Source organism: Hypanus sabinus, chromosome 1 (genome assembly GCF_030144855.1).
Source record: "Hypanus sabinus isolate sHypSab1 chromosome 1, sHypSab1.hap1, whole genome shotgun sequence".
In the NCBI taxonomy this organism is placed as follows: Eukaryota; Metazoa; Chordata; class Chondrichthyes; order Myliobatiformes; family Dasyatidae; genus Hypanus; species Hypanus sabinus.
The window spans coordinates 44,293,393-44,320,895 of NC_082706.1; the positions used below are offsets into that span (position 1 = coordinate 44,293,393).

The 27,503-nt window shown below is 48.6% G+C and overlaps 1 protein-coding gene and 1 pseudogene across 2 annotated transcripts in view; one reads left to right on the forward strand and one right to left on the reverse strand.

Moving 5' to 3' along the window:
* Nucleotides 1–27,503, forward strand: part of LOC132399059 (sialic acid-binding Ig-like lectin 10) — a 247,307-nt pseudogene that overhangs the window by 70,100 nt on the left and 149,704 nt on the right.
* LOC132393397 (hemicentin-2-like) overlaps nt 1–27,503 on the reverse strand; it is a 101,904-nt gene that overhangs the window by 30,835 nt on the left and 43,566 nt on the right. The window contains exons 7-11 of one of the 2 annotated variants that reach the window (XM_059968555.1): nt 20,920–21,201; nt 17,053–17,334; nt 12,250–12,531; nt 7,452–7,733; nt 2,649–2,930 (exon numbers count right to left, since the gene is read on the reverse strand). In XM_059968555.1, coding sequence (XP_059824538.1) covers nt 2,649–2,930; nt 7,452–7,733; nt 12,250–12,531; nt 17,053–17,334; nt 20,920–21,201 — 1,410 coding nt within the window. The remainder of the gene's footprint in view (nt 1–2,648; nt 2,931–7,451; nt 7,734–12,249; nt 12,532–17,052; nt 17,335–20,919; nt 21,202–27,503) is intronic. The other variant, XM_059968563.1, reaches the window with a different exon arrangement.

Sequence of the window (27,503 nt, forward strand, 5' to 3'; positions counted from 1 at the left end):
CTAGCGCCAGTCCGGACCTCCAGGCATGATCCCACGCCATCCTTCACCCCTAAAGACCTCCGAGATTGTGAGAATGTTTCTGTTCTCAGGGGCATGCGGCCTTACGATGGAACCTTCAAGGTGATCTGGCACAACGCATTCACATGTGTGGTGGAGGTGAGTGGCCAGGAAGAGACTTTTACAGTGGACTGCCTCAAACCGGCACACTTCGACATTCAGCAACCAGTGAGGGTACCCGCACCGCGCCGGTGAGGCCAGCCACCCAGACTGGGGGCTTCACTCCCCCGATGGAGGTTTCGAGGGGGGTGGGTGTACCGATCCGCATACACGGGGTACAGGCAGACGTGCGGCCTGCTCGGGGCAGACCTTCCGGGGACGTTCTGACGTCACGTCCATCTCGCCGGTCGCAGAGACCCATGGTATGGGAGATTTAAACGCGCGAGTTTGAATCAGTAAAGTCTTTCCGAGTTCAGCTCCCTCTGCCTCCATGTGTTCCTTTCATAGCGTTTAGCGTACGACTACAGTCCCACCTAATCTCTTGGAAACCTGTTTCATTATCTACAACAACCCCAGTTTAGGAAGTGACAAACTAAAAGGACCCATGACTGTGACGCTGGGCTCATGGACAACAAGAAGGAACATTTCCCATCCTCAAAACTTGTCCAATCTGTTGGAAGCTTCTAAACAGCGATGCATCGTAAGCTCAATTGTTTTGTGGTAGATGTGGGTGGGGTGAGGGAGATTGGCTTTGTGAGATATCAGTGTCACTTCATTCTTCCTGTTGGTCAGCCTTGCTCACCCCCGTGTTAGGTAAAGTGGGGAGTGATGGGTTACATGGGGAGGTACTGAAGGTCTCTGGAGAGGGCAGAGCAACTCACCAGGGTCCCGTGTCTGGTGTTTGTGGCACTTGATTTTCTATGAACATCTAAACTGAGCCCAGAAGGTCAGACCAAGCTCTACTGCATATCACTGCTGTAACTTTCGCGTGTTTGACTTACTGTCGCCTTCCTATCAGATTGAACCAGTCTGGCTATTCTCCACTGACCTCTCTCATTAACCAAATGTGTTTGCCAACAGAACCCCTGCTCAATGATTTTTCTGTTTGTTTTTCCTGCTATTCTAAAGATTATTGTGCATGCAAACTCCAAGATCAGCAATTTCTAAAATCATTAGACTCTTGAACAAAAGGGGATATTTACACTCAGTTAACGACTCTCTGTAGTTATTTCTTTCTCTTATTTACAAAGAGTTATTTATATCTGCATTTGCCCAGTTTGTTCACAGTTAGCAGCTCCAGATGTTTACAGTTTACTGTTACAACTCTATAGATTTCCCAAGTCTGCCTGCAGAGAAAGAATCTAATGTTGCATGCAGTGACATGTATGTACTCTGATAATTAATCTTACTTTGAACTTTGTACTCAAACCATCCTGTCTGGCACCTACAATCATTCCATGGTTGAAGGCACTTTGATCATATTTCTTTCCAATTCCAATATATGCTCTGAACCACAACGGAATCTCTTAACTATGTCTGCATGCTTTTATGCATTGAGTTGGTGCCACATGATTCACTGATCAGATATTTGCATTAATGAGCAAGTTTACAGATACTTAATAAAATGGCCACAGAGGCTATGTCCACACTAGACCAGGTAATTTTGAAATCGCTGGTTTTGTTTAAAAATGATAGGCGTCCACACCAGGCATTTTTTTAAATACCCCCGTCCACTTTAAAATGGGTATTTGGGTGAATCTCCTCCTACTGGGCATGCGCAGGACACAGCCACAGAAAACAAGCGACAAGTTTGGTGTCGAATCTCGCTGTGTAAGTGCATGTTTGTGCAGCAACTGACCAGAAAAACTTAAAAGGAAATTGCCAAATGATGGACAGCTGTTGGTTCTCATGCCGGAGGACATAAAACTAAATAAAGAAATACGGGAGCGTATGGAGGCAACCGACCGGGAGTTCACGGAGAGTATGACCCGGCTGATGACGAACATTGAAAAACTGACTAACTCTGTTGCATTAATAAAGCACCTTGTTCAATGTATAAAACATGTCTGCATCAGTGTTTTCTTGTATTTCCACACAATGTTACATTAGGCTGTTACATATCTATTGTCAGAGAAGTACTTCTATAAATAGGTAAACCACCTTCATAGAAGAAAGGACAGAAAACAGGGCAAAGTGAGTATACTTATTCAGTAAGTTATGGGTCAAAGTATTTGGTGAGTACATTTCTTACTCTTATAACTTCAGTCTTGTTGCCATCTGTTCTGAAATTGTCAGGTTGTGTGGGGTGTTGCATTCAAGAAAACAATGAAATTCTGCGCTGCCGCCACAATTTGTTTGGGCATGTCGTGACAGGGTTTTAAAAAATCTCTGGGTACCCCATCACCATTACTCTGCCCAATCGACATTTTCAAGTTTACACACTCTGGAGGGCGTTGTAGAAAAACTCCATTTTCTGGGGAGGAAAACACCGTTTCAGTGTGGGCGGAGGGACAAAACAAAGAGAAAAAGCTTCGGTTACAGATTTATCTGGTCTAGTCTGGACGGTGCCTGAGTGTGTATTGTGTATCGAAGGATAAATAGTCCACTGACTTTGCATTTGTACTTAGAGATGTAGCAATGCATCCACTTACACTCCACACTGAGGGTGATGGCCCTCTCCGCTGTCCCGTGTTCATTCCCCGCCACACACTGATAGACTCCAGCCTGCTGGGGGGTCACCTGAGGAAACTCCAGCCACAGTTCATTGCTGGAACTTGTTGTGTTCAGTGTGACACCGAGATGTCTCCACCTCAAGTTCGATGCTGGGAAACTCTGGACGGAGCAGAGGATTGATGTAGGAGTCCCTTCCTTCATATTCACCCAGGAATTGTTCACGTTGTTGGGAGAAGTGATTGAGAGATTCTGTGGGGCATCTAATAAAGACAGATAAAGGGTTAAGCATAAAGAGTGAAACATTACGGCCGACGCCATGCGGTATTACTATGTGGTCAGTGCGCTTGACCAGGAGACGGCAGGCCAGACCATCGACTGCCTACGCTAGCCGCCAATGGAGGACAGGTACACTAAGCTTAAGGCGCTCCTGATCGGTAATTTCAGACTCTCCCGCCACGTGGCTCCTACACATGGACGGTCTGGGCGACCGCACACCATCCGAGCTACTGAATGATATGCCGGCGCTCATGGACGGCCATAAGCCGTGCCTTCTATTCGAACAGTTGTTCCCTGAGCAAATTCCAGAGGATATCCGCCTCCTCCTCGCGAGTGAGGATTTCAGTGACCCGCATAGTGTCGCGGCCGAAGCAGACGCCCTTTTGCAGAGCAAGCAACGTGGAGCAGCCTCCATTGGCCTAGCCACGATCGCGCGCCCTAAAGCACTGGCCCTGCAACCAAAGCTGTTGAGACCCACATGGGGAAACGATGAAACAATAGAACAATAGAACAATGGTGGTTCTATCACGAAGTATGGGGCTCAGGTGAGCACTGATACCATACACCATGTGCATTTCCAGCCGTCGCTAATAGCTACAATGGCTAGCCACCGAGACAGCCTCCTGTACCTCTGGGACCAACACTCTGGGCTCCGCTTCCTGGGAGACACCGGGGCCGAAGTCAGCATACTCCCCACCCCCCCCCAAACATGGACACTCATAATGCAGCCCCAGGCCCCGAACTCACCGCCACAAAAAGCAGCACTATTCAGACATACGGCCTGCGAACTATCTAACTGCATTTCAGGTCCAGCCATTTCACTTGGACTTTCACGTTGGTAGCGGTATCACCGCCAGTACTAGGGGCAGACTTCCTACGAGCCAACTGCCTCCTGGTCGACCTAAAAAACCGGCGTTTATTCCACGTCGAGATGTTCCAGACTTACCAGCTCGGAGAAGCCGAGCTACCGGCCTTCCCCCTGGATTCTGTGACCCTCTCTGGTAACGAATTCGCCAGGGTGTTGGCAGAATTCCCCTCCATAGTCACTCCACACAGCCAACCCCAAGCACAGCATGCAGCACCATCCCCATGCAAGGACCGCCTCTGCACGCCCGAGCTTGCAGGCTCCCACCCGACAAGCTCCACCTCACCAAGGAGGAGTTCAATAAGATGGAAGAGATGGGAATCGTACGCCGCTCAGACAGCCCGTGGGCATCCCCTCTGCACATGGTGCCCAAGTCCACAGGAGGATGGGGGCCCTGTGGAGACTACAAAAGTCTCAATGACACCACAACTGCCGACAGATACCCGGTACCCCACATCCACGTGGACATTGTCGGCCCCCTGCCAGTCTCTCGGTGCGCCAGGTATGTCTTTACCATGGTAGACAGGTTCACCAGATGGCCGGAAACCGTACCGCTCGCAGACACGTCCACTGAGTCCTGCGCCAGGGCTCCCATTACAAACCGGATCGCCAGGTTCGGCCTCCCAACGGACATCACCTCCAACAGAGGAGCGCAGATCACGTCTGGTTTTTGGACAGCTCTGGCGCAGCTCCTGGGCACCGAGCTGCATCATACCACAGCGTACCATCCCCAGTGCAACAGTTTGATAGAGCGATTCCACCAGAATCTCAAGTCCTCGCTGACGGTGCGCCTCAGGGGCCTGAACTGGACAGACAAGTTTCCCTGCATCCTACTGGGCATCCGCACAGCCCCCAGGGAGGACCTGGGCACCTCCTCAGTGGAATTGGTCTACAGCACCCCCTGACGGTCCCGGGCAAGTTCGTACCAGTGGCCTGAGGTTCGGGCGAAACTCAAGCAGCGGTGCAAATGAGGTTGCGGGACAAGGTAGGGACTAGCGCCAGTCCGGACCTCCAGGCATGATCCCACGCCATCCTTCACCCCTAAAGACCTCCGAGATTGTGAGAATGTTTCTGTTCTCAGGGGCATGCGGCCTTACGATGGAACCTTCAAGGTGATCTGGCACAACGCATTCACATGTGTGGTGGAGGTGAGTGGCCAGGAAGAGACTTTTACAGTGGACTGCCTCAAACCGGCACACTTCGACATTCAGCAACCAGTGAGGGTACCCGCACCGCGCCGGTGAGGCCAGCCACCCAGACTGGGGGCTTCACTCCCCCGATGGACGTTTCGAGGGGGGTGGGTGTACCGATCCGCATACACGGGGTACAGGCAGACGTGCGGCCTGCTCGGGGCAGACCTTCCGGGGACGTTCTGACGTCACGTCCATCTCGCCGGTCGCAGAGACCCATGGTATGGGAGATTTAAACGCGCGAGTTTGAATCAGTAAAGTCTTTCCGAGTTCAGCTCCCTCTGCCTCCATGTGTTCCTTTCATAGCGTTTAGCGTACGACTACAGTCCCACCTAATCTCTTGGAAACCTGTTTCATTATCTACAACAACCCCAGTTTAGGAAGTGACAAACTAAAAGGACCCATGACTGTGACGCTGGGCTCATGGACAACAAGAAGGAACATTTCCCATCCTCAAAACTTGTCCAATCTGTTGGAAGCTTCTAAACAGCGATGCATCGTAAGCTCAATTGTTTTGTGGTAGATGTGGGTGGGGTGAGGGAGATTGGCTTTGTGAGATATCAGTGTCACTTCATTCTTCCTGTTGGTCAGCCTTGCTCACCCCCGTGTTAGGTAAAGTGGGGAGTGATGGGTTACATGGGGAGGTACTGAAGGTCTCTGGAGAGGGCAGAGCAACTCACCAGGGTCCCGTGTCTGGTGTTTGTGGCACTTGATTTTCTATGAACATCTAAACTGAGCCCAGAAGGTCAGACCAAGCTCTACTGCATATCACTGCTGTAACTTTCGCGTGTTTGACTTACTGTCGCCTTCCTATCAGATTGAACCAGTCTGGCTATTCTCCACTGACCTCTCTCATTAACCAAATGTGTTTGCCAACAGAACCCCTGCTCAATGATTTTTCTGTTTGTTTTTCCTGCTATTCTAAAGATTATTGTGCATGCAAACTCCAAGATCAGCAATTTCTAAAATCATTAGACTCTTGAACAAAAGGGGATATTTACACTCAGTTAACGACTCTCTGTAGTTATTTCTTTCTCTTATTTACAAAGAGTTATTTATATCTGCATTTGCCCAGTTTGTTCACAGTTAGCAGCTCCAGATGTTTACAGTTTACTGTTACAACTCTATAGATTTCCCAAGTCTGCCTGCAGAGAAAGAATCTAATGTTGCATGCAGTGACATGTATGTACTCTGATAATTAATCTTACTTTGAACTTTGTACTCAAACCATCCTGTCTGGCACCTACAATCATTCCATGGTTGAAGGCACTTTGATCATATTTCTTTCCAATTCCAATATATGCTCTGAACCACAACGGAATCTCTTAACTATGTCTGCATGCTTTTATGCATTGAGTTGGTGCCACATGATTCACTGATCAGATATTTGCATTAATGAGCAAGTTTACAGATACTTAATAAAATGGCCACAGAGGCTATGTCCACACTAGACCAGGTAATTTTGAAATCGCTGGTTTTGTTTAAAAATGATAGGCGTCCACACCAGGCATTTTTTTAAATACCCCCGTCCACTTTAAAATGGGTATTTGGGTGAATCTCCTCCTACTGGGCATGCGCAGGACACAGCCACAGAAAACAAGCGACAAGTTTGGTGTCGAATCTCGCTGTGTAAGTGCATGTTTGTGCAGCAACTGACCAGAAAAACTTAAAAGGAAATTGCCAAATGATGGACAGCTGTTGGTTCTCATGCCGGAGGACATAAAACTAAATAAAGAAATACGGGAGCGTATGGAGGCAACCGACCGGGAGTTCACGGAGAGTATGACCCGGCTGATGACGAACATTGAAAAACTGACTAACTCTGTTGCATTAATAAAGCACCTTGTTCAATGTATAAAACATGTCTGCATCAGTGTTTTCTTGTATTTCCACACAATGTTACATTAGGCTGTTACATATCTATTGTCAGAGAAGTACTTCTATAAATAGGTAAACCACCTTCATAGAAGAAAGGACAGAAAACAGGGCAAAGTGAGTATACTTATTCAGTAAGTTATGGGTCAAAGTATTTGGTGAGTACATTTCTTACTCTTATAACTTCAGTCTTGTTGCCATCTGTTCTGAAATTGTCAGGTTGTGTGGGGTGTTGCATTCAAGAAAACAATGAAATTCTGCGCTGCCGCCACAATTTGTTTGGGCATGTCGTGACAGGGTTTTAAAAAATCTCTGGGTACCCCATCACCATTACTCTGCCCAATCGACATTTTCAAGTTTACACACTCTGGAGGGCGTTGTAGAAAAACTCCATTTTCTGGGGAGGAAAACACCGTTTCAGTGTGGGCGGAGGGACAAAACAAAGAGAAAAAGCTTCGGTTACAGATTTATCTGGTCTAGTCTGGACGGTGCCTGAGTGTGTATTGTGTATCGAAGGATAAATAGTCCACTGACTTTGCATTTGTACTTAGAGATGTAGCAATGCATCCACTTACACTCCACACTGAGGGTGATGGCCCTCTCCGCTGTCCCGTGTTCATTCCCCGCCACACACTGATAGACTCCAGCCTGCTGGGGGGTCACCTGAGGAAACTCCAGCCACAGTTCATTGCTGGAACTTGTTGTGTTCAGTGTGACACCGAGATGTCTCCACCTCAAGTTCGATGCTGGGAAACTCTGGACGGAGCAGAGGATTGATGTAGGAGTCCCTTCCTTCATATTCACCCAGGAATTGTTCACGTTGTTGGGAGAAGTGATTGAGAGATTCTGTGGGGCATCTAATAAAGACAGATAAAGGGTTAAGCATAAAGAGTGAAACATTACGGCCGACGCCATGCGGTATTACTATGTGGTCAGTGCGCTTGACCAGGAGACGGCAGGCCAGACCATCGACTGCCTACGCTAGCCGCCAATGGAGGACAGGTACACTAAGCTTAAGGCGCTCCTGATCGGTAATTTCAGACTCTCCCGCCACGTGGCTCCTACACATGGACGGTCTGGGCGACCGCACGCCATCCGAGCTACTGAATGATATGCCGGCGCTCATGGACGGCCATAAGCCGTGCCTTCTATTCGAACAGTTGTTCCCTGAGCAAATTCCAGAGGATATCCGCCTCCTCCTCGCGAGTGAGGATTTCAGTGACCCGCATAGTGTCGCGGCCGAAGCAGACGCCCTTTTGCAGAGCAAGCAACGTGGAGCACGTTGGCCTAGCCACGATCGCGCGCCCTAAAGCACTGGCCCTGCAACCAAAGCTGTTGAGACCCACATGGGGAAACGATGAAACAATAGAACAATAGAACAATGGTGGTTCTATCACGAAGTATGGGGCTCAGGTGAGCACTGATACCATACACCATGTGCATTTCCAGCCGTCGCTAATAGCTACAATGGCTAGCCACCGAGACAGCCTCCTGTACCTCTGGGACCAACACTCTGGGCTCCGCTTCCTGGGAGACACCGGGGCCGAAGTCAGCATACTCCCCACCCCCCCCCAAACATGGACACTCATAATGCAGCCCCAGGCCCCGAACTCACCGCCACAAAAAGCAGCACTATTCAGACATACGGCCTGCGAACTATCTAACTGCATTTCAGGTCCAGCCATTTCACTTGGACTTTCACGTTGGTAGCGGTATCACCGCCAGTACTAGGGGCAGACTTCCTACGAGCCAACTGCCTCCTGGTCGACCTAAAAAACCGGCGTTTATTCCACGTCGAGATGTTCCAGACTTACCAGCTCGGAGAAGCCGAGCTACCGGCCTTCCCCCTGGATTCTGTGACCCTCTCTGGTAACGAATTCGCCAGGGTGTTGGCAGAATTCCCCTCCATAGTCACTCCACACAGCCAACCCCAAGCACAGCATGCAGCACCATCCCCATGCAAGGACCGCCTCTGCACGCCCGAGCTTGCAGGCTCCCACCCGACAAGCTCCACCTCACCAAGGAGGAGTTCAATAAGATGGAAGAGATGGGAATCGTACGCCGCTCAGACAGCCCGTGGGCATCCCCTCTGCACATGGTGCCCAAGTCCACAGGAGGATGGGGGCCCTGTGGAGACTACAAAAGTCTCAATGACACCACAACTGCCGACAGATACCCGGTACCCCACATCCACGTGGACATTGTCGGCCCCCTGCCAGTCTCTCGGTGCGCCAGGTATGTCTTTACCATGGTAGACAGGTTCACCAGATGGCCGGAAACCGTACCGCTCGCAGACACGTCCACTGAGTCCTGCGCCAGGGCTCCCATTACAAACCGGATCGCCAGGTTCGGCCTCCCAACGGACATCACCTCCAACAGAGGAGCGCAGATCACGTCTGGTTTTTGGACAGCTCTGGCGCAGCTCCTGGGCACCGAGCTGCATCATACCACAGCGTACCATCCCCAGTGCAACAGTTTGATAGAGCGATTCCACCAGAATCTCAAGTCCTCGCTGACGGTGCGCCTCAGGGGCCTGAACTGGACAGACAAGTTTCCCTGCATCCTACTGGGCATCCGCACAGCCCCCAGGGAGGACCTGGGCACCTCCTCAGTGGAATTGGTCTACAGCACCCCCTGACGGTCCCGGGCAAGTTCGTACCAGTGGCCTGAGGTTCGGGCGAAACTCAAGCAGCGGTGCAAATGAGGTTGCGGGACAAGGTAGGGACTAGCGCCAGTCCGGACCTCCAGGCATGATCCCACGCCATCCTTCACCCCTAAAGACCTCCGAGATTGTGAGAATGTTTCTGTTCTCAGGGGCATGCGGCCTTACGATGGAACCTTCAAGGTGATCTGGCACAACGCATTCACATGTGTGGTGGAGGTGAGTGGCCAGGAAGAGACTTTTACAGTGGACTGCCTCAAACCGGCACACTTCGACATTCAGCAACCAGTGAGGGTACCCGCACCGCGCCGGTGAGGCCAGCCACCCAGACTGGGGGCTTCACTCCCCCGATGGACGTTTCGAGGGGGGTGGGTGTACCGATCCGCATACACGGGGTACAGGCAGACGTGCGGCCTGCTCGGGGCAGACCTTCCGGGGACGTTCTGACGTCACGTCCATCTCGCCGGTCGCAGAGACCCATGGTATGGGAGATTTAAACGCGCGAGTTTGAATCAGTAAAGTCTTTCCGAGTTCAGCTCCCTCTGCCTCCATGTGTTCCTTTCATAGCGTTTAGCGTACGACTACAGTCCCACCTAATCTCTTGGAAACCTGTTTCATTATCTACAACAACCCCAGTTTAGGAAGTGACAAACTAAAAGGACCCATGACTGTGACGCTGGGCTCATGGACAACAAGAAGGAACATTTCCCATCCTCAAAACTTGTCCAATCTGTTGGAAGCTTCTAAACAGCGATGCATCGTAAGCTCAATTGTTTTGTGGTAGATGTGGGTGGGGTGAGGGAGATTGGCTTTGTGAGATATCAGTGTCACTTCATTCTTCCTGTTGGTCAGCCTTGCTCACCCCCGTGTTAGGTAAAGTGGGGAGTGATGGGTTACATGGGGAGGTACTGAAGGTCTCTGGAGAGGGCAGAGCAACTCACCAGGGTCCCGTGTCTGGTGTTTGTGGCACTTGATTTTCTATGAACATCTAAACTGAGCCCAGAAGGTCAGACCAAGCTCTACTGCATATCACTGCTGTAACTTTCGCGTGTTTGACTTACTGTCGCCTTCCTATCAGATTGAACCAGTCTGGCTATTCTCCACTGACCTCTCTCATTAACCAAATGTGTTTGCCAACAGAACCCCTGCTCAATGATTTTTCTGTTTGTTTTTCCTGCTATTCTAAAGATTATTGTGCATGCAAACTCCAAGATCAGCAATTTCTAAAATCATTAGACTCTTGAACAAAAGGGGATATTTACACTCAGTTAACGACTCTCTGTAGTTATTTCTTTCTCTTATTTACAAAGAGTTATTTATATCTGCATTTGCCCAGTTTGTTCACAGTTAGCAGCTCCAGATGTTTACAGTTTACTGTTACAACTCTATAGATTTCCCAAGTCTGCCTGCAGAGAAAGAATCTAATGTTGCATGCAGTGACATGTATGTACTCTGATAATTAATCTTACTTTGAACTTTGTACTCAAACCATCCTGTCTGGCACCTACAATCATTCCATGGTTGAAGGCACTTTGATCATATTTCTTTCCAATTCCAATATATGCTCTGAACCACAACGGAATCTCTTAACTATGTCTGCATGCTTTTATGCATTGAGTTGGTGCCACATGATTCACTGATCAGATATTTGCATTAATGAGCAAGTTTACAGATACTTAATAAAATGGCCACAGAGGCTATGTCCACACTAGACCAGGTAATTTTGAAATCGCTGGTTTTGTTTAAAAATGATAGGCGTCCACACCAGGCATTTTTTTAAATACCCCCGTCCACTTTAAAATGGGTATTTGGGTGAATCTCCTCCTACTGGGCATGCGCAGGACACAGCCACAGAAAACAAGCGACAAGTTTGGTGTCGAATCTCGCTGTGTAAGTGCATGTTTGTGCAGCAACTGACCAGAAAAACTTAAAAGGAAATTGCCAAATGATGGACAGCTGTTGGTTCTCATGCCGGAGGACATAAAACTAAATAAAGAAATACGGGAGCGTATGGAGGCAACCGACCGGGAGTTCACGGAGAGTATGACCCGGCTGATGACGAACATTGAAAAACTGACTAACTCTGTTGCATTAATAAAGCACCTTGTTCAATGTATAAAACATGTCTGCATCAGTGTTTTCTTGTATTTCCACACAATGTTACATTAGGCTGTTACATATCTATTGTCAGAGAAGTACTTCTATAAATAGGTAAACCACCTTCATAGAAGAAAGGACAGAAAACAGGGCAAAGTGAGTATACTTATTCAGTAAGTTATGGGTCAAAGTATTTGGTGAGTACATTTCTTACTCTTATAACTTCAGTCTTGTTGCCATCTGTTCTGAAATTGTCAGGTTGTGTGGGGTGTTGCATTCAAGAAAACAATGAAATTCTGCGCTGCCGCCACAATTTGTTTGGGCATGTCGTGACAGGGTTTTAAAAAATCTCTGGGTACCCCATCACCATTACTCTGCCCAATCGACATTTTCAAGTTTACACACTCTGGAGGGCGTTGTAGAAAAACTCCATTTTCTGGGGAGGAAAACACCGTTTCAGTGTGGGCGGAGGGACAAAACAAAGAGAAAAAGCTTCGGTTACAGATTTATCTGGTCTAGTCTGGACGGTGCCTGAGTGTGTATTGTGTATCGAAGGATAAATAGTCCACTGACTTTGCATTTGTACTTAGAGATGTAGCAATGCATCCACTTACACTCCACACTGAGGGTGATGGCCCTCTCCGCTGTCCCGTGTTCATTCCCCGCCACACACTGATAGACTCCAGCCTGCTGGGGGGTCACCTGAGGAAACTCCAGCCACAGTTCATTGCTGGAACTTGTTGTGTTCAGTGTGACACCGAGATGTCTCCACCTCAAGTTCGATGCTGGGAAACTCTGGACGGAGCAGAGGATTGATGTAGGAGTCCCTTCCTTCATATTCACCCAGGAATTGTTCACGTTGTTGGGAGAAGTGATTGAGAGATTCTGTGGGGCATCTAATAAAGACAGATAAAGGGTTAAGCATAAAGAGTGAAACATTACGGCCGACGCCATGCGGTATTACTATGTGGTCAGTGCGCTTGACCAGGAGACGGCAGGCCAGACCATCGACTGCCTACGCTAGCCGCCAATGGAGGACAGGTACACTAAGCTTAAGGCGCTCCTGATCGGTAATTTCAGACTCTCCCGCCACGTGGCTCCTACACATGGACGGTCTGGGCGACCGCACGCCATCCGAGCTACTGAATGATATGCCGGCGCTCATGGACGGCCATAAGCCGTGCCTTCTATTCGAACAGTTGTTCCCTGAGCAAATTCCAGAGGATATCCGCCTCCTCCTCGCGAGTGAGGATTTCAGTGACCCGCATAGTGTCGCGGCCGAAGCAGACGCCCTTTTGCAGAGCAAGCAACGTGGAGCAGCCTCCATTGGCCTAGCCACGATCGCGCGCCCTAAAGCACTGGCCCTGCAACCAAAGCTGTTGAGACCCACATGGGGAAACGATGAAACAATAGAACAATAGAACAATGGTGGTTCTATCACGAAGTATGGGGCTCAGGTGAGCACTGATACCATACACCATGTGCATTTCCAGCCGTCGCTAATAGCTACAATGGCTAGCCACCGAGACAGCCTCCTGTACCTCTGGGACCAACACTCTGGGCTCCGCTTCCTGGGAGACACCGGGGCCGAAGTCAGCATACTCCCCACCCCCCCCCAAACATGGACACTCATAATGCAGCCCCAGGCCCCGAACTCACCGCCACAAAAAGCAGCACTATTCAGACATACGGCCTGCGAACTATCTAACTGCATTTCAGGTCCAGCCATTTCACTTGGACTTTCACGTTGGTAGCGGTATCACCGCCAGTACTAGGGGCAGACTTCCTACGAGCCAACTGCCTCCTGGTCGACCTAAAAAACCGGCGTTTATTCCACGTCGAGATGTTCCAGACTTACCAGCTCGGAGAAGCCGAGCTACCGGCCTTCCCCCTGGATTCTGTGACCCTCTCTGGTAACGAATTCGCCAGGGTGTTGGCAGAATTCCCCTCCATAGTCACTCCACACAGCCAACCCCAAGCACAGCATGCAGCACCATCCCCATGCAAGGACCGCCTCTGCACGCCCGAGCTTGCAGGCTCCCACCCGACAAGCTCCACCTCACCAAGGAGGAGTTCAATAAGATGGAAGAGATGGGAATCGTACGCCGCTCAGACAGCCCGTGGGCATCCCCTCTGCACATGGTGCCCAAGTCCACAGGAGGATGGGGGCCCTGTGGAGACTACAAAAGTCTCAATGACACCACAACTGCCGACAGATACCCGGTACCCCACATCCACGTGGACATTGTCGGCCCCCTGCCAGTCTCTCGGTGCGCCAGGTATGTCTTTACCATGGTAGACAGGTTCACCAGATGGCCGGAAACCGTACCGCTCGCAGACACGTCCACTGAGTCCTGCGCCAGGGCTCCCATTACAAACCGGATCGCCAGGTTCGGCCTCCCAACGGACATCACCTCCAACAGAGGAGCGCAGATCACGTCTGGTTTTTGGACAGCTCTGGCGCAGCTCCTGGGCACCGAGCTGCATCATACCACAGCGTACCATCCCCAGTGCAACAGTTTGATAGAGCGATTCCACCAGAATCTCAAGTCCTCGCTGACGGTGCGCCTCAGGGGCCTGAACTGGACAGACAAGTTTCCCTGCATCCTACTGGGCATCCGCACAGCCCCCAGGGAGGACCTGGGCACCTCCTCAGTGGAATTGGTCTACAGCACCCCCTGACGGTCCCGGGCAAGTTCGTACCAGTGGCCTGAGGTTCGGGCGAAACTCAAGCAGCGGTGCAAATGAGGTTGCGGGACAAGGTAGGGACTAGCGCCAGTCCGGACCTCCAGGCATGATCCCACGCCATCCTTCACCCCTAAAGACCTCCGAGATTGTGAGAATGTTTCTGTTCTCAGGGGCATGCGGCCTTACGATGGAACCTTCAAGGTGATCTGGCACAACGCATTCACATGTGTGGTGGAGGTGAGTGGCCAGGAAGAGACTTTTACAGTGGACTGCCTCAAACCGGCACACTTCGACATTCAGCAACCAGTGAGGGTACCCGCACCGCGCCGGTGAGGCCAGCCACCCAGACTGGGGGCTTCACTCCCCCGATGGACGTTTCGAGGGGGGTGGGTGTACCGATCCGCATACACGGGGTACAGGCAGACGTGCGGCCTGCTCGGGGCAGACCTTCCGGGGACGTTCTGACGTCACGTCCATCTCGCCGGTCGCAGAGACCCATGGTATGGGAGATTTAAACGCGCGAGTTTGAATCAGTAAAGTCTTTCCGAGTTCAGCTCCCTCTGCCTCCATGTGTTCCTTTCATAGCGTTTAGCGTACGACTACAGTCCCACCTAATCTCTTGGAAACCTGTTTCATTATCTACAACAACCCCAGTTTAGGAAGTGACAAACTAAAAGGACCCATGACTGTGACGCTGGGCTCATGGACAACAAGAAGGAACATTTCCCATCCTCAAAACTTGTCCAATCTGTTGGAAGCTTCTAAACAGCGATGCATCGTAAGCTCAATTGTTTTGTGGTAGATGTGGGTGGGGTGAGGGAGATTGGCTTTGTGAGATATCAGTGTCACTTCATTCTTCCTGTTGGTCAGCCTTGCTCACCCCCGTGTTAGGTAAAGTGGGGAGTGATGGGTTACATGGGGAGGTACTGAAGGTCTCTGGAGAGGGCAGAGCAACTCACCAGGGTCCCGTGTCTGGTGTTTGTGGCACTTGATTTTCTATGAACATCTAAACTGAGCCCAGAAGGTCAGACCAAGCTCTACTGCATATCACTGCTGTAACTTTCGCGTGTTTGACTTACTGTCGCCTTCCTATCAGATTGAACCAGTCTGGCTATTCTCCACTGACCTCTCTCATTAACCAAATGTGTTTGCCAACAGAACCCCTGCTCAATGATTTTTCTGTTTGTTTTTCCTGCTATTCTAAAGATTATTGTGCATGCAAACTCCAAGATCAGCAATTTCTAAAATCATTAGACTCTTGAACAAAAGGGGATATTTACACTCAGTTAACGACTCTCTGTAGTTATTTCTTTCTCTTATTTACAAAGAGTTATTTATATCTGCATTTGCCCAGTTTGTTCACAGTTAGCAGCTCCAGATGTTTACAGTTTACTGTTACAACTCTATAGATTTCCCAAGTCTGCCTGCAGAGAAAGAATCTAATGTTGCATGCAGTGACATGTATGTACTCTGATAATTAATCTTACTTTGAACTTTGTACTCAAACCATCCTGTCTGGCACCTACAATCATTCCATGGTTGAAGGCACTTTGATCATATTTCTTTCCAATTCCAATATATGCTCTGAACCACAACGGAATCTCTTAACTATGTCTGCATGCTTTTATGCATTGAGTTGGTGCCACATGATTCACTGATCAGATATTTGCATTAATGAGCAAGTTTACAGATACTTAATAAAATGGCCACAGAGGCTATGTCCACACTAGACCAGGTAATTTTGAAATCGCTGGTTTTGTTTAAAAATGATAGGCGTCCACACCAGGCATTTTTTTAAATACCCCCGTCCACTTTAAAATGGGTATTTGGGTGAATCTCCTCCTACTGGGCATGCGCAGGACACAGCCACAGAAAACAAGCGACAAGTTTGGTGTCGAATCTCGCTGTGTAAGTGCATGTTTGTACAGCAACTGACCAGAAAAACTTAAAAGGAAATTGCCAAATGATGGACAGCTGTTGGTTCTCATGCCGGAGGACATAAAACTAAATAAAGAAATACGGGAGCGTATGGAGGCAACCGACCGGGAGTTCACGGAGAGTATGACCCGGCTGATGACGAACATTGAAAAACTGACTAACTCTGTTGCATTAATAAAGCACCTTGTTCAATGTATAAAACATGTCTGCATCAGTGTTTTCTTGTATTTCCACACAATGTTACATTAGGCTGTTACATATCTATTGTCAGAGAAGTACTTCTATAAATAGGTAAACCACCTTCATAGAAGAAAGGACAGAAAACAGGGCAAAGTGAGTATACTTATTCAGTAAGTTATGGGTCAAAGTATTTGGTGAGTACATTTCTTACTCTTATAACTTCAGTCTTGTTGCCATCTGTTCTGAAATTGTCAGGTTGTGTGGGGTGTTGCATTCAAGAAAACAATGAAATTCTGCGCTGCCGCCACAATTTGTTTGGGCATGTCGTGACAGGGTTTTAAAAAATCTCTGGGTACCCCATCACCATTACTCTGCCCAATCGACATTTTCAAGTTTACACACTCTGGAGGGCGTTGTAGAAAAACTCCATTTTCTGGGGAGGAAAACACCGTTTCAGTGTGGGCGGAGGGACAAAACAAAGAGAAAAAGCTTCGGTTACAGATTTATCTGGTCTAGTCTGGACGGTGCCTGAGTGTGTATTGTGTATCGAAGGATAAATAGTCCACTGACTTTGCATTTGTACTTAGAGATGTAGCAATGCATCCACTTACACTCCACACTGAGGGTGATGGCCCTCTCCGCTGTCCCGTGTTCATTCCCCGCCACACACTGATAGACTCCAGCCTGCTGGGGGGTCACCTGAGGAAACTCCAGCCACAGTTCATTGCTGGAACTTGTTGTGTTCAGTGTGACACCGAGATGTCTCCACCTCAAGTTCGATGCTGGGAAACTCTGGACGGAGCAGAGGATTGATGTAGGAGTCCCTTCCTTCATATTCACCCAGGAATTGTTCACGTTGTTGGGAGAAGTGATTGAGAGATTCTGTGGGGCATCTAATAAAGACAGATAAAGGGTTAAGCATAAAGAGTGAAACATTACGGCCGACGCCATGCGGTATTACTATGTGGTCAGTGCGCTTGACCAGGAGACGGCAGGCCAGACCATCGACTGCCTACGCTAGCCGCCAATGGAGGACAGGTACACTAAGCTTAAGGCGCTCCTGATCGGTAATTTCAGACTCTCCCGCCACGTGGCTCCTACACATGGACGGTCTGGGCGACCGCACGCCATCCGAGCTACTGAATAATATGCCGGCGCTCATGGACGGCCATAAGCCGTGCCTTCTATTCGAACAGTTGTTCCCTGAGCAAATTCCAGAGGATATCCGCCTCCTCCTCGCGAGTGAGGATTTCAGTGACCCGCATAGTGTCGCGGCCGAAGCAGACGCCCTTTTGCAGAGCAAGCAACGTGGAGCAGCCTCCATTGGCCTAGCCACGATCGCGCGCCCTAAAGCACTGGCCCTGCAACCAAAGCTGTTGAGACCCACATGGGGAAACGATGAAACAATAGAACAATAGAACAATGGTGGTTCTATCACGAAGTATGGGGCTCAGGTGAGCACTGATACCATACACCATGTGCATTTCCAGCCGTCGCTAATAGCTACAATGGCTAGCCACCGAGACAGCCTCCTGTACCTCTGGGACCAACACTCTGGGCTCCGCTTCCTGGGAGACACCGGGGCCGAAGTCAGCATACTCCCCACCACCCCCCAAACATGGACACTCATAATGCAGCCCCAGGCCCCGAACTCACCGCCACAAAAGGCAGCACTATTCAGACATACGGCCTGCGAACTATCTAACTGCATTTCAGGTCCAGCCATTTCACTTGGACTTTCACGTTGGTAGCGGTATCACCGCCAGTACTAGGGGCAGACTTCCTACGAGCCAACTGCCTCCTGGTCGACCTAAAAAACCGGCGTTTATTCCACGTCGAGATGTTCCAGACTTACCAGCTCGGAGAAGCCGAGCTACCGGCCTTCCCCCTGGATTCTGTGACCCTCTCTGGTAACGAATTCGCCAGGGTGTTGGCAGAATTCCCCTCCATAGTCACTCCACACAGCCAACCCCAAGCACAGCATGCAGCACCATCCCCATGCAAGGACCGCCTCTGCACGCCCGAGCTTGCAGGCTCCCACCCGACAAGCTCCACCGCACCAAGGAGGATTTCAATAAGATGGAAGAGATGGGAATCGTACGCCGCTCAGACAGCCCGTGGGCATCCCCGCTGCACATGGTGCCCAAGTCCACAGGAGGATGGGGGCCCTGTGGAGACTACAAAAGTCTCAACGGCACCACAACTGCCGACAGATACCCGGTATCCCACATCCACGTGGACATCGTCGGCCCCCTGCCAGTCTCTCGGTGCGCCAGGTATATCTTTACCATGGTAGACAGGTTCACCAGATGGCCGGAAACCGTACCGCTCGCAGACACGTCCACTGAGTCCTGCGCCAGGGCTCCCATTACAAACCGGATCGCCAGGTTCGGCCTCCCAACGGACATCACCTCCAACAGAGGAGCGCAGATCATGTCTGGTTTTTGGACAGCTCTGGCGCAGCTCCTGGGCACCGAGCTGCAACATACCACAGCGTACCATCCCCAGTGCAACAGTTTGATAGAGCGATTCCACCAGAATCTCAAGTCCTCGCTGACGGTGCGCCTCAGGGGCCCGAACTGGACAGACAAGTTTCCCTGCATCCTACTGGGCATCCGCACAGCCCCCAGGGAGGACCTGGGCACCTCCTCAGTGGAATTGGTCTACAGCACCCCCTGACGGTCCCGGGCAAGTTCGTACCAGTGGCCTGAGGTTCGGATGAAACTCAAGCAGCGGTGCAAATGAGGTTGCGGGACAAGGTAGGGACTAGCACCAGTCCGGACCTCCAGGCATGATCCCACGCCATCCTCCACCCCTAAAGACCTCCGAGGTTGTGAGAATGTTTCTGTTCTCAGGGGCATGCACAGGTCACATCTACAGCGGCCTTACGATGGAACCTTCAAGGTGATCCAGCATAGCGGATTCACGTGCATGGTGGAGGTGGGTGGCCAGGAAGAGACTTTTACAGTGGACTGCCTCAAACCGGCACACTTTGACTTTCAGCAACCAGTGAGGGTACCCGCACCGCGCCGGTGAGGCCAGCCACCCAGACTGGGGGCTTCACTCCCCCGATGGACGTTTCGAGGGGGGTGGGTGTACCGATCCGCATACACGGGGTACAGGCAGACGTGCGGCCTGCTCGGGGCGGACCTTCCGGGGACGTTCTGATGTCACGTCCATCCCGCCGGTCGCAGAGACCCATGGTATGGGAGATTTAAATGCGCGAGTTTGAATCAGTAAAGTCTTTCCGAGTTCAGCTCCCTCTGCCTCCGTGCGTTCCTTTCGTAGCGTTTAGCGTACGACTACAGTCCCACCTAATCTCTTGGAAACCTGTTTCATTATCTACAACAACCCCAGTTTAGGAAGTGACAAACTAAATGGGGCCATGAGCTGGGACGCTGGGCTCATGGACAACAAGAAGGAACATTTCCCATCCTCAAAACTTGTCCAATCTGTTGGAAGCTTCTAAACAGCGACTCACCGTAAGCTCAGCTGTTTTGTGGTAGATGTGGGTGGGGTGAGGGAGATTGGCTTTGTGAGATATCAGTGTCACTTCATTCTTCCTGTTGGTTAGCCTTGCTTACCCCTGTGTTAGGTAAAGTGGGGAGTGATGGGTTACATGGGGAGGTGCTGAAGGTCTCTGGAGAGGGCAGAGCAACTCACCAGGGTCCCGTGTCTGGTGTTTGTGGCACTTGATTTTCTATGAACATCTAAACTGAGCCCAGAAGGTCAGACCAAGCTCTACTGCATATCACTGCTGTAACACACGCGTGTTTGACTTACTGTCGCCTTCCTGTCAGATTGAACCAGTCTGGCTATTCTCTACTGATCTCTCTCATTAACCAAATGTGTTTGCCAACAGAACCGCTGCTCAATGATTTTTCTGTTTGTTTTTCCTGCTATTCTCTGTAAACTCTAAAGATTATTGTGCATGCAAACTCCAAGATCAGCAATTTCTAAAATCATTAGACTCTTGAACAAAAGGGGATATTTACACTCAGTTAACGACTCTCTGTAGTTATTTCTTTCTCTTATTTACTAAGAGTTATTTATATCTGCATTTGCCCAGTTTGTTCACATTTAGCAGCTCCTGATGTTTACAGTTTACTGTTACAACTCTATAGATTTCCTAAGTCTGCCTGCAGAGAAAGAATCTAATGTTGCATGTAGTGACATGTATGTACTCTGATAATTAATCTTACTTTATACTTTGTCCTCAAACCATCCTGTCTGGCACCAACAATCATTCCATGGTTAAAGGCACTTTGATCATATTTCTTCCCCATTTCAATAATTAGTCTGAACAACAATGTCTGCATGTTTTTATGCATTGAGTTGCCAACACATGATTCACTGATTAGATATTTGCATTAACGAGCATGTGTACAGGAGCTTAATAAAGTGGCCACTGAGTGTGTATTGTGTATCGAAGGGTAAATAGTCCACTGACTTTGCATTTGTACAATGCATCCACTTACACTCCACACTGAGGGTGACGGCCCTCTCCACTGTCCCGTGTTCATTCTTCGCCACACACTGATAGACTCCAGCCTGCTGGGGGGTCACCTGAGGAAACTCCAGCCACAGTTCATTACTGGAACTTCTTGTGTTCAGTGTGACACCAAGATGTCTCCACGTTAGATTAGACACTGGGAAACTCTGGACGGAGCAGAGGATCAATGTAGGAATCCCTTCCTTTATATTCACCCAGGAATCATTCACGCTGTTGGTAGAAGTGATTGAGAGATTCTGTGGGGTGTCTAATAAAGACAGATAAAGGGTTAAGCATGAGAACACATGGTGTATAACAAGATTCCACGTGTCAATCACCTGAATGATTTCTACAATCAACTCCATTCCACCTTTGCAATGCATACCAATGTATGTAGAATGAGAAAAAGTACAGCTCAGGACTAAGGGAAAAAGGGATAGAGATTTGAAAGTGGGAGGGGGAGTCCCGAAATGATAAGAGAAGACAGGAGTGGGAGGGGTGAAGCTAAGAGCTGGGAAGTTGATTGACAAAAGGGATTTAAGGCTGGAGAAGGGAAAGGATCATGGGACAGGAGGCCTTGGAAGAAAGAAAGAGGGAGGGGAGCACCAGAGGAAGGTGGATAACGGGCAGGAAGTGATTGTGAGAGGGAAAGAGAGGAAAAAAGAAAGAAAAAATATATATTTAAAAAATAATAAATAAATGGGGATGTATTAAGAAGGGGAGGAGGGGCATTAACAGAAGTTAGATAAATCAATGTTCATGCCATCATGTTGGAGGCAACCCAGATGGAATATAAGATGTTGTTCCTCCAAACTGAGTGTGGCTTCATCTTGACAGTTGAGGCCATGGATTTGTCAATATCATTCTCCATCTTTCTCTGGTGTTCCCCTCCCCCTTTCTTTCTTCCAAGACCTTCCATCCTATAATATACCCCCTTCTCCAGCCTTGTATCCCTTTTGCCAATCAACTTCCCAGCTTTTAGCTTCATCCCTCCCCCTCCTGTCTTCTCCTATCATTTCTGCTCTCCCCCTCCCCCTCCCTCTTTCAAATCTCTTACTATCTCTTTTTTCCGTTAGTCCTGACGAAAGGTCTCGGCCCAAAACTTCGACTGTACTTATTCCTATTGATGCTGCCTGGCCTGTTGCGTTCCAGCAGCATTTTGTGTGTGTTGTGTTAAATACCCCGTAACTGGGTTGTCAAACCAGCAGAAATGGAACACTCGTTGGAGTCTGTAATTACTAGAAACTAATAAAGTTTATTAGTAAATTAATTAAAGTACACTAAATGCAAGGATATAAATGTAACAGGTTAGCAATGATAATATACACATATACACAGAAATACGGGAATAGGAATCAGCCAAGCTCTATCGACGCCTAGGGGTAAATGATCAGTTTTCAAGTGAAGCAGAGTTCAGTTCAGTTTAGTGTAGTTCAAGGTAGTTGTTGTGGTAACATTGGAGAGAGAGATAGTGAGAGATACAGCTGAAATTTCAGGCAAACCTTCCGTTGTCTTCTTGTCCCATTGTGGTCACCGTCTGTGACCCGTCCATTCCAGATGCGACCGTTCTTCCGTGGTGAACCCGTCACCCAGCCGAGGGTGGACACACAACAGGTCCCCACCGGTCATGCCTTTACACCCTGTGAGCCTCTGGCCGATTCCCGCGAATCGGTCCTCCGAACTCCCACCAACTTGTGGGGGCACAATGCTCTCTTCAGGGTCCCGTGGCGTGTCTCCTGTGTCTTAGCAAACCCGCTATTTTATCCCCCTCCCCCCCGATGGGGTATCACCTGTCCATCAAACTTCACCACTTCCTGTTGTCTCTGGTCTGTTAATGAGAAGTTCATGTTCAAAGCAAATATCCGTGGCAGTATCAGTGCAGACGCCAAAATACTGAATTCTCTCTCTCTCTCTCTCTCTTACTAGCATTTTGAATGGCTCTCCCTCATTCCCTTATCTCTCTCTCATTAACATTTTGAATGGCTCTCTTTTATTAGCAGCATCCGTTCTGCAGCTCTACTTGGCTTCACACATAACACCCCCACCCTTAAAAGAATTTTTACCAGGAGTAAAATTAAGAACATGAATACATATTACAAAATACACTCTAATACACAGGTAGTCATCAGCTATTTGGCTAATACAGAGAACTTTAAATTTAACACCTGGATAGACAATCAGCAATCACACTTTCGGTTCCTTTTACATGTTTTTTTCGTGTATTATTTCATGTAAATTCCTGTAATATCAGACTCCAACTTAACAAGCTTTTGTTTTTATCCTTCATGGTGGTCAAAGACGCTAGTGGATTGTGATCAGTGTAAACTATCAGTGGCTTCCGTTCTGGACAAATATAAACCTCAAAATGTTGTAACACCCGAATAAATGACAGTAATTCTTTTCCTACAATGGAGTTAATTCTTAGCTTAGGTGTATATTGCAAAGTGTGAACCAATACATGTGTGATTATAATGTGGTACATTACAGATGTGTATGCAAACTCTAATCTCCAGTTTACTTTTAAACCTAATTCAAACAGTCAATCTTCCATGATGTTTTTATCTTTCACATGCTTTGTTACAAACAAAAAAAGTCAAATTCCGGCAACATCAGATCCTGTTATTCAAAAATGGTGTTTGCTCACCCTTGGCCTCTTTTCCACTCTGAAACACAACATTTAACTTTCGCCTGGTCAGCTGGCTTATCAGCTTGGATACGGCTTTCAGAGATCCCCTTCACAGGTGTTAGCTTATCACCAATGTTGTCCAGACTAAGCCCATTTGCTGAACTTCTAAACAACTCATTAATTTCAAGCAAGTCATTCATTTTATCTTCAGGATCTTTAATTTCATTACTTTCCTTAATGACACTAGTAGATGGTCTTTCTGGGTCAAAACAACACTTCAAGTTTTTCCTCTCCAAATCACATACTTGAACAACATTGGCAAGTCATTTATCTTTATCTTTCAAAATAAACTATAATTGACTAGCAGGCATCTTGTTAACAAATCATTGTTTAGTTATCGGTCCCTTCACTTTGATCAACAGTCCTGGTTCCAAACCTGACTTTAAATTTACTTTATTCAAAAGTCCAGTAACACTTTTTCCCTCAATATCTTCAATAATATCCATCTCATCAGCTTTCATCTCATCACTAACTTTTAACACAAGTGACTGAGAATCCTCACTTTCTACTGGCGCCAAGGTTAACCCTTTCTTCACTGAACCAAGTCCATCTGACCCAAAAGGACTGCATTTCTTTTCAACTAAGTCAGACCCCTCAGACTTTTCCTGAGCTTCAACACTAGGTTCAGTACCCTGTGCATCTACAGGTACTTCCTCAACCTGCACCCTGGCCAATGGGACATCTGCCTCTCCTAGGTTTTCAATACCAGTCCCCCTTTCAAATTCCAAGTTCCCCTGATCCTCCCAGGTACTCTCTGGGCAACTCCTCTCCGGAGTAAACTCAACCTTGTGGGTTAAGACAACCTTGTCTGCTAACCCAGCAGACTCCCTCAAGGTAGCGGCATCCTTTTCATCTAGGACTGTCCTCATATCATTGGGAACACGCTTAAATTCTTCAACTGCAAACAGCTCTTTCAAGCTGGATAGATCATCCATGTCCAACCCTGGACCTTCTAGCTGCCACAACTGTTTCTCATCTTGGCTCTGTGCCTCCATAAATTCCTTCCTCACTCCAAAATGTCCACCTAGGGATAGCTTATGGGCAAGACTCATCTCATTCCTTGACAACCCTAAATTTGCCTCGTCTCTCTTACTTTCCTTAGCTCCACTATTCTCCGTTTTACCACCCTCTAACCCCTCTTGGTTCAGGGCTGGTAAAAACGTCTCAGCTAAAACAACGCTGGACTCCTTTAAACTGGCGCCTGTCTCTGCCGTTTTTCTGGCCATACTTCGAGTTACTGCGCCGGCGGGATTAACTTCAGAAACTATGGGTGGGTCCTCAGTCCTGGCAGGCTTGCTAGTGAGCTCCACTGCTGGGTACACATCTCCACCTGCCAGGTCGTTCCCGAGCAAGACATCTACATCGGGTATCGGGAGTGCAGGCCGTACCCCTATCGTGACTGGTCCAGATACCAAATCACACGTCAAAAATACTTTATGCAATGGTACAGTCTCGGTCCCTTTTCCAACCCCTTCTATCACGTTCACGTCACCAGTATCTGTCTCACTATTGAATTCCAACACGCTGTTTAGGATTAAGGACTGAAAAGCCCCAGTGTCTCTCCAGATTCGTACTGGCACTGGGGGTGACCCCTCCTTCACAGATACCAACCCGGTTGAAAGGAATTTCTCACGCCCTCCTGAACTCGGTTTAGCTCCTCCTCTTAACGGCATTTCAACCGGCTTAACACAGCCCGTGGGCGCGGTCGCCTTTCCTTTCCCTGTCTCAATAGACAATAGAGAATAGACAGTAGGTGCAGGAGTAGGCCATTCGGCCATTCTAGCCAGCACCACCATTCACTGTGATCATGGCTGATCATACACAATCAGTACCCCGTTCCTGCCCTCTCCCCATATCCCCTGACCCCGTTATCTATAAGAGCTCTATTTAACTCTCTCTTGAATGCTTCCAGAGACTTGGCCTCCACTGCCTTCTGGGGCAGAGCATTCCACATATCCACCACTCTCTGGGTGAAAAAGTTTTTCCGCATCTCTGTTCTAAATGGCCTACCGCTTATTCTTAAACTGTGGCCTCAAGTTCTGGACTCACCATCAGCAGGACCACGCTTCCTGCCTCCAGTGTGTCCAATCCCTTAATAATTTTATATGTTTCAATCAGATCCCCTCTCTTCCTTCTAATTTCCAGTGTAAACAAGCCCAATCGCTCCAATCTTTCAACATATGACAGTCCCGCCATTCCGGGAATTAACCTTGTGAACCTACGCTGCACTCCCTCAATAGCAGGAATGTTCTTCCTCAAATTTGGAGACCAAAACTGCACACAATACTCCAGGTGTGGTCTCATCAGGGCCCTGTACATCTGCAGAAGGATCTCTTTACTCCTACATTCAATTCCTCTTGTTATAAAAGCCAGCATGCCATTAGCTTTCTTCACTGCCTGCTGTACCTGCATGCTTGCTTTCATTGACTGATGTACAGGAACACCTAGATCTCGTTGTACTTCCCCTTTTCCTAGCTTGACTCCATTTAGATAGTAATCTGCCTTCCTGGTCTTGCCACCAAAGTGGATAACCTCACATTTATCCACATTAAACTACATCTGCGATAGGTTTGCCCACTGACCCCACCTGTCCAAGTCACCCTGCATTCTCATAGCATCCTCCTGACATTTCACACTGCCACCCAGCTTTGTGTCATCAGCAAATTTGCTAATGTTACTTTTAATCCCTTCATCTAAATCATTAATGTATATTGCAAACAGCTGCGGTACCCCACTGGTCACAGCCTGCCATTCCGAAAAGGACCCGTTAAACACAACTCTTTATTTCCTGTCAGCCAGCCAATTTTCACTCCATGTCAGTGCTCTGCCCCCAATACCATGTGCCCTAATTTTGCCCACTAATCTCCTATTTATCAAAATATCAAAAATCGTTATCAAAAGCTTTCTGGAAGTCCAGGTACACTACATCCACTGGCCCTCTCCTTCTTCGGAGCAAAGCACCTAGACACAATATGACCGGCTTTCCCGCAGTTTCCCATTTTCCTTACCCTTCTCACTAGTCCCCGGCTTACTTTCTGGCTCAGCCAGTGGACTTTCTCTGCCCTCTCCACTACCCCTCTGGTAGCTTTTACTCGGGGTAAACTTTGTTTTGTGTGTTAACGCGTACTCATCCGCTAACTTAGCAGTCACGGCTAAGTTTTCTGCCTCTTTTTCATCTAGATAGGTCCGCCTACTTTCAGGGACACAACTTTTAAACTGCTCAATCAGCATTAGTTGTAGGAGTTTGTTATAATCTCCAGTGACCCCTTTCGAGGTGCACCAACGCTCACAATACCTTTGCATTTCACGGGAAAACTCTAAATAAGTGCAGTCCCACTGCTTCCTCACATTCCAGAACCTTTGCTGGTATGCCTCTGGGACCAACTCATAGATCCTGAGTACAGCCTCTTCTACCACATCATACTCCTTCGCATCTTCTGCTGACAACGCTGAGTAAGCTTGCTGGGCCTTCCCCTTAAGCACACTCTGGAGTAAAACAGCCCGCTTATCCCTTGGCCAGTCCTGACTTACAGTGACTTTTCCGAAATGTAGGAAGTACCGCTCAACATCGGTCTCCTCAAATGGGGGAACCAACTTAACCTCCTGGGTCGCCTTGAACCATCCACCTTGGTCCGGCATTCGGCCCCCCTTTCCCATTATCTTTAACTTCTCCAGCTCAAACTCCTATTCTCACTCCTTCTCTCCTCCCTTTCTAGCTGCTTTACTCGTAACTCATGCTTGAGCCTTAATTTTTCCATCTGCAGCTGAATCGCAGCCCCACCAGGCCTGCTCTCAGACACCACCTCCAGGTCCCCTTCGGGAAACACATCCTTAGATACATAATACTCAACGATGGTTCTTTGTATCTCCGATCTCCTCATTGC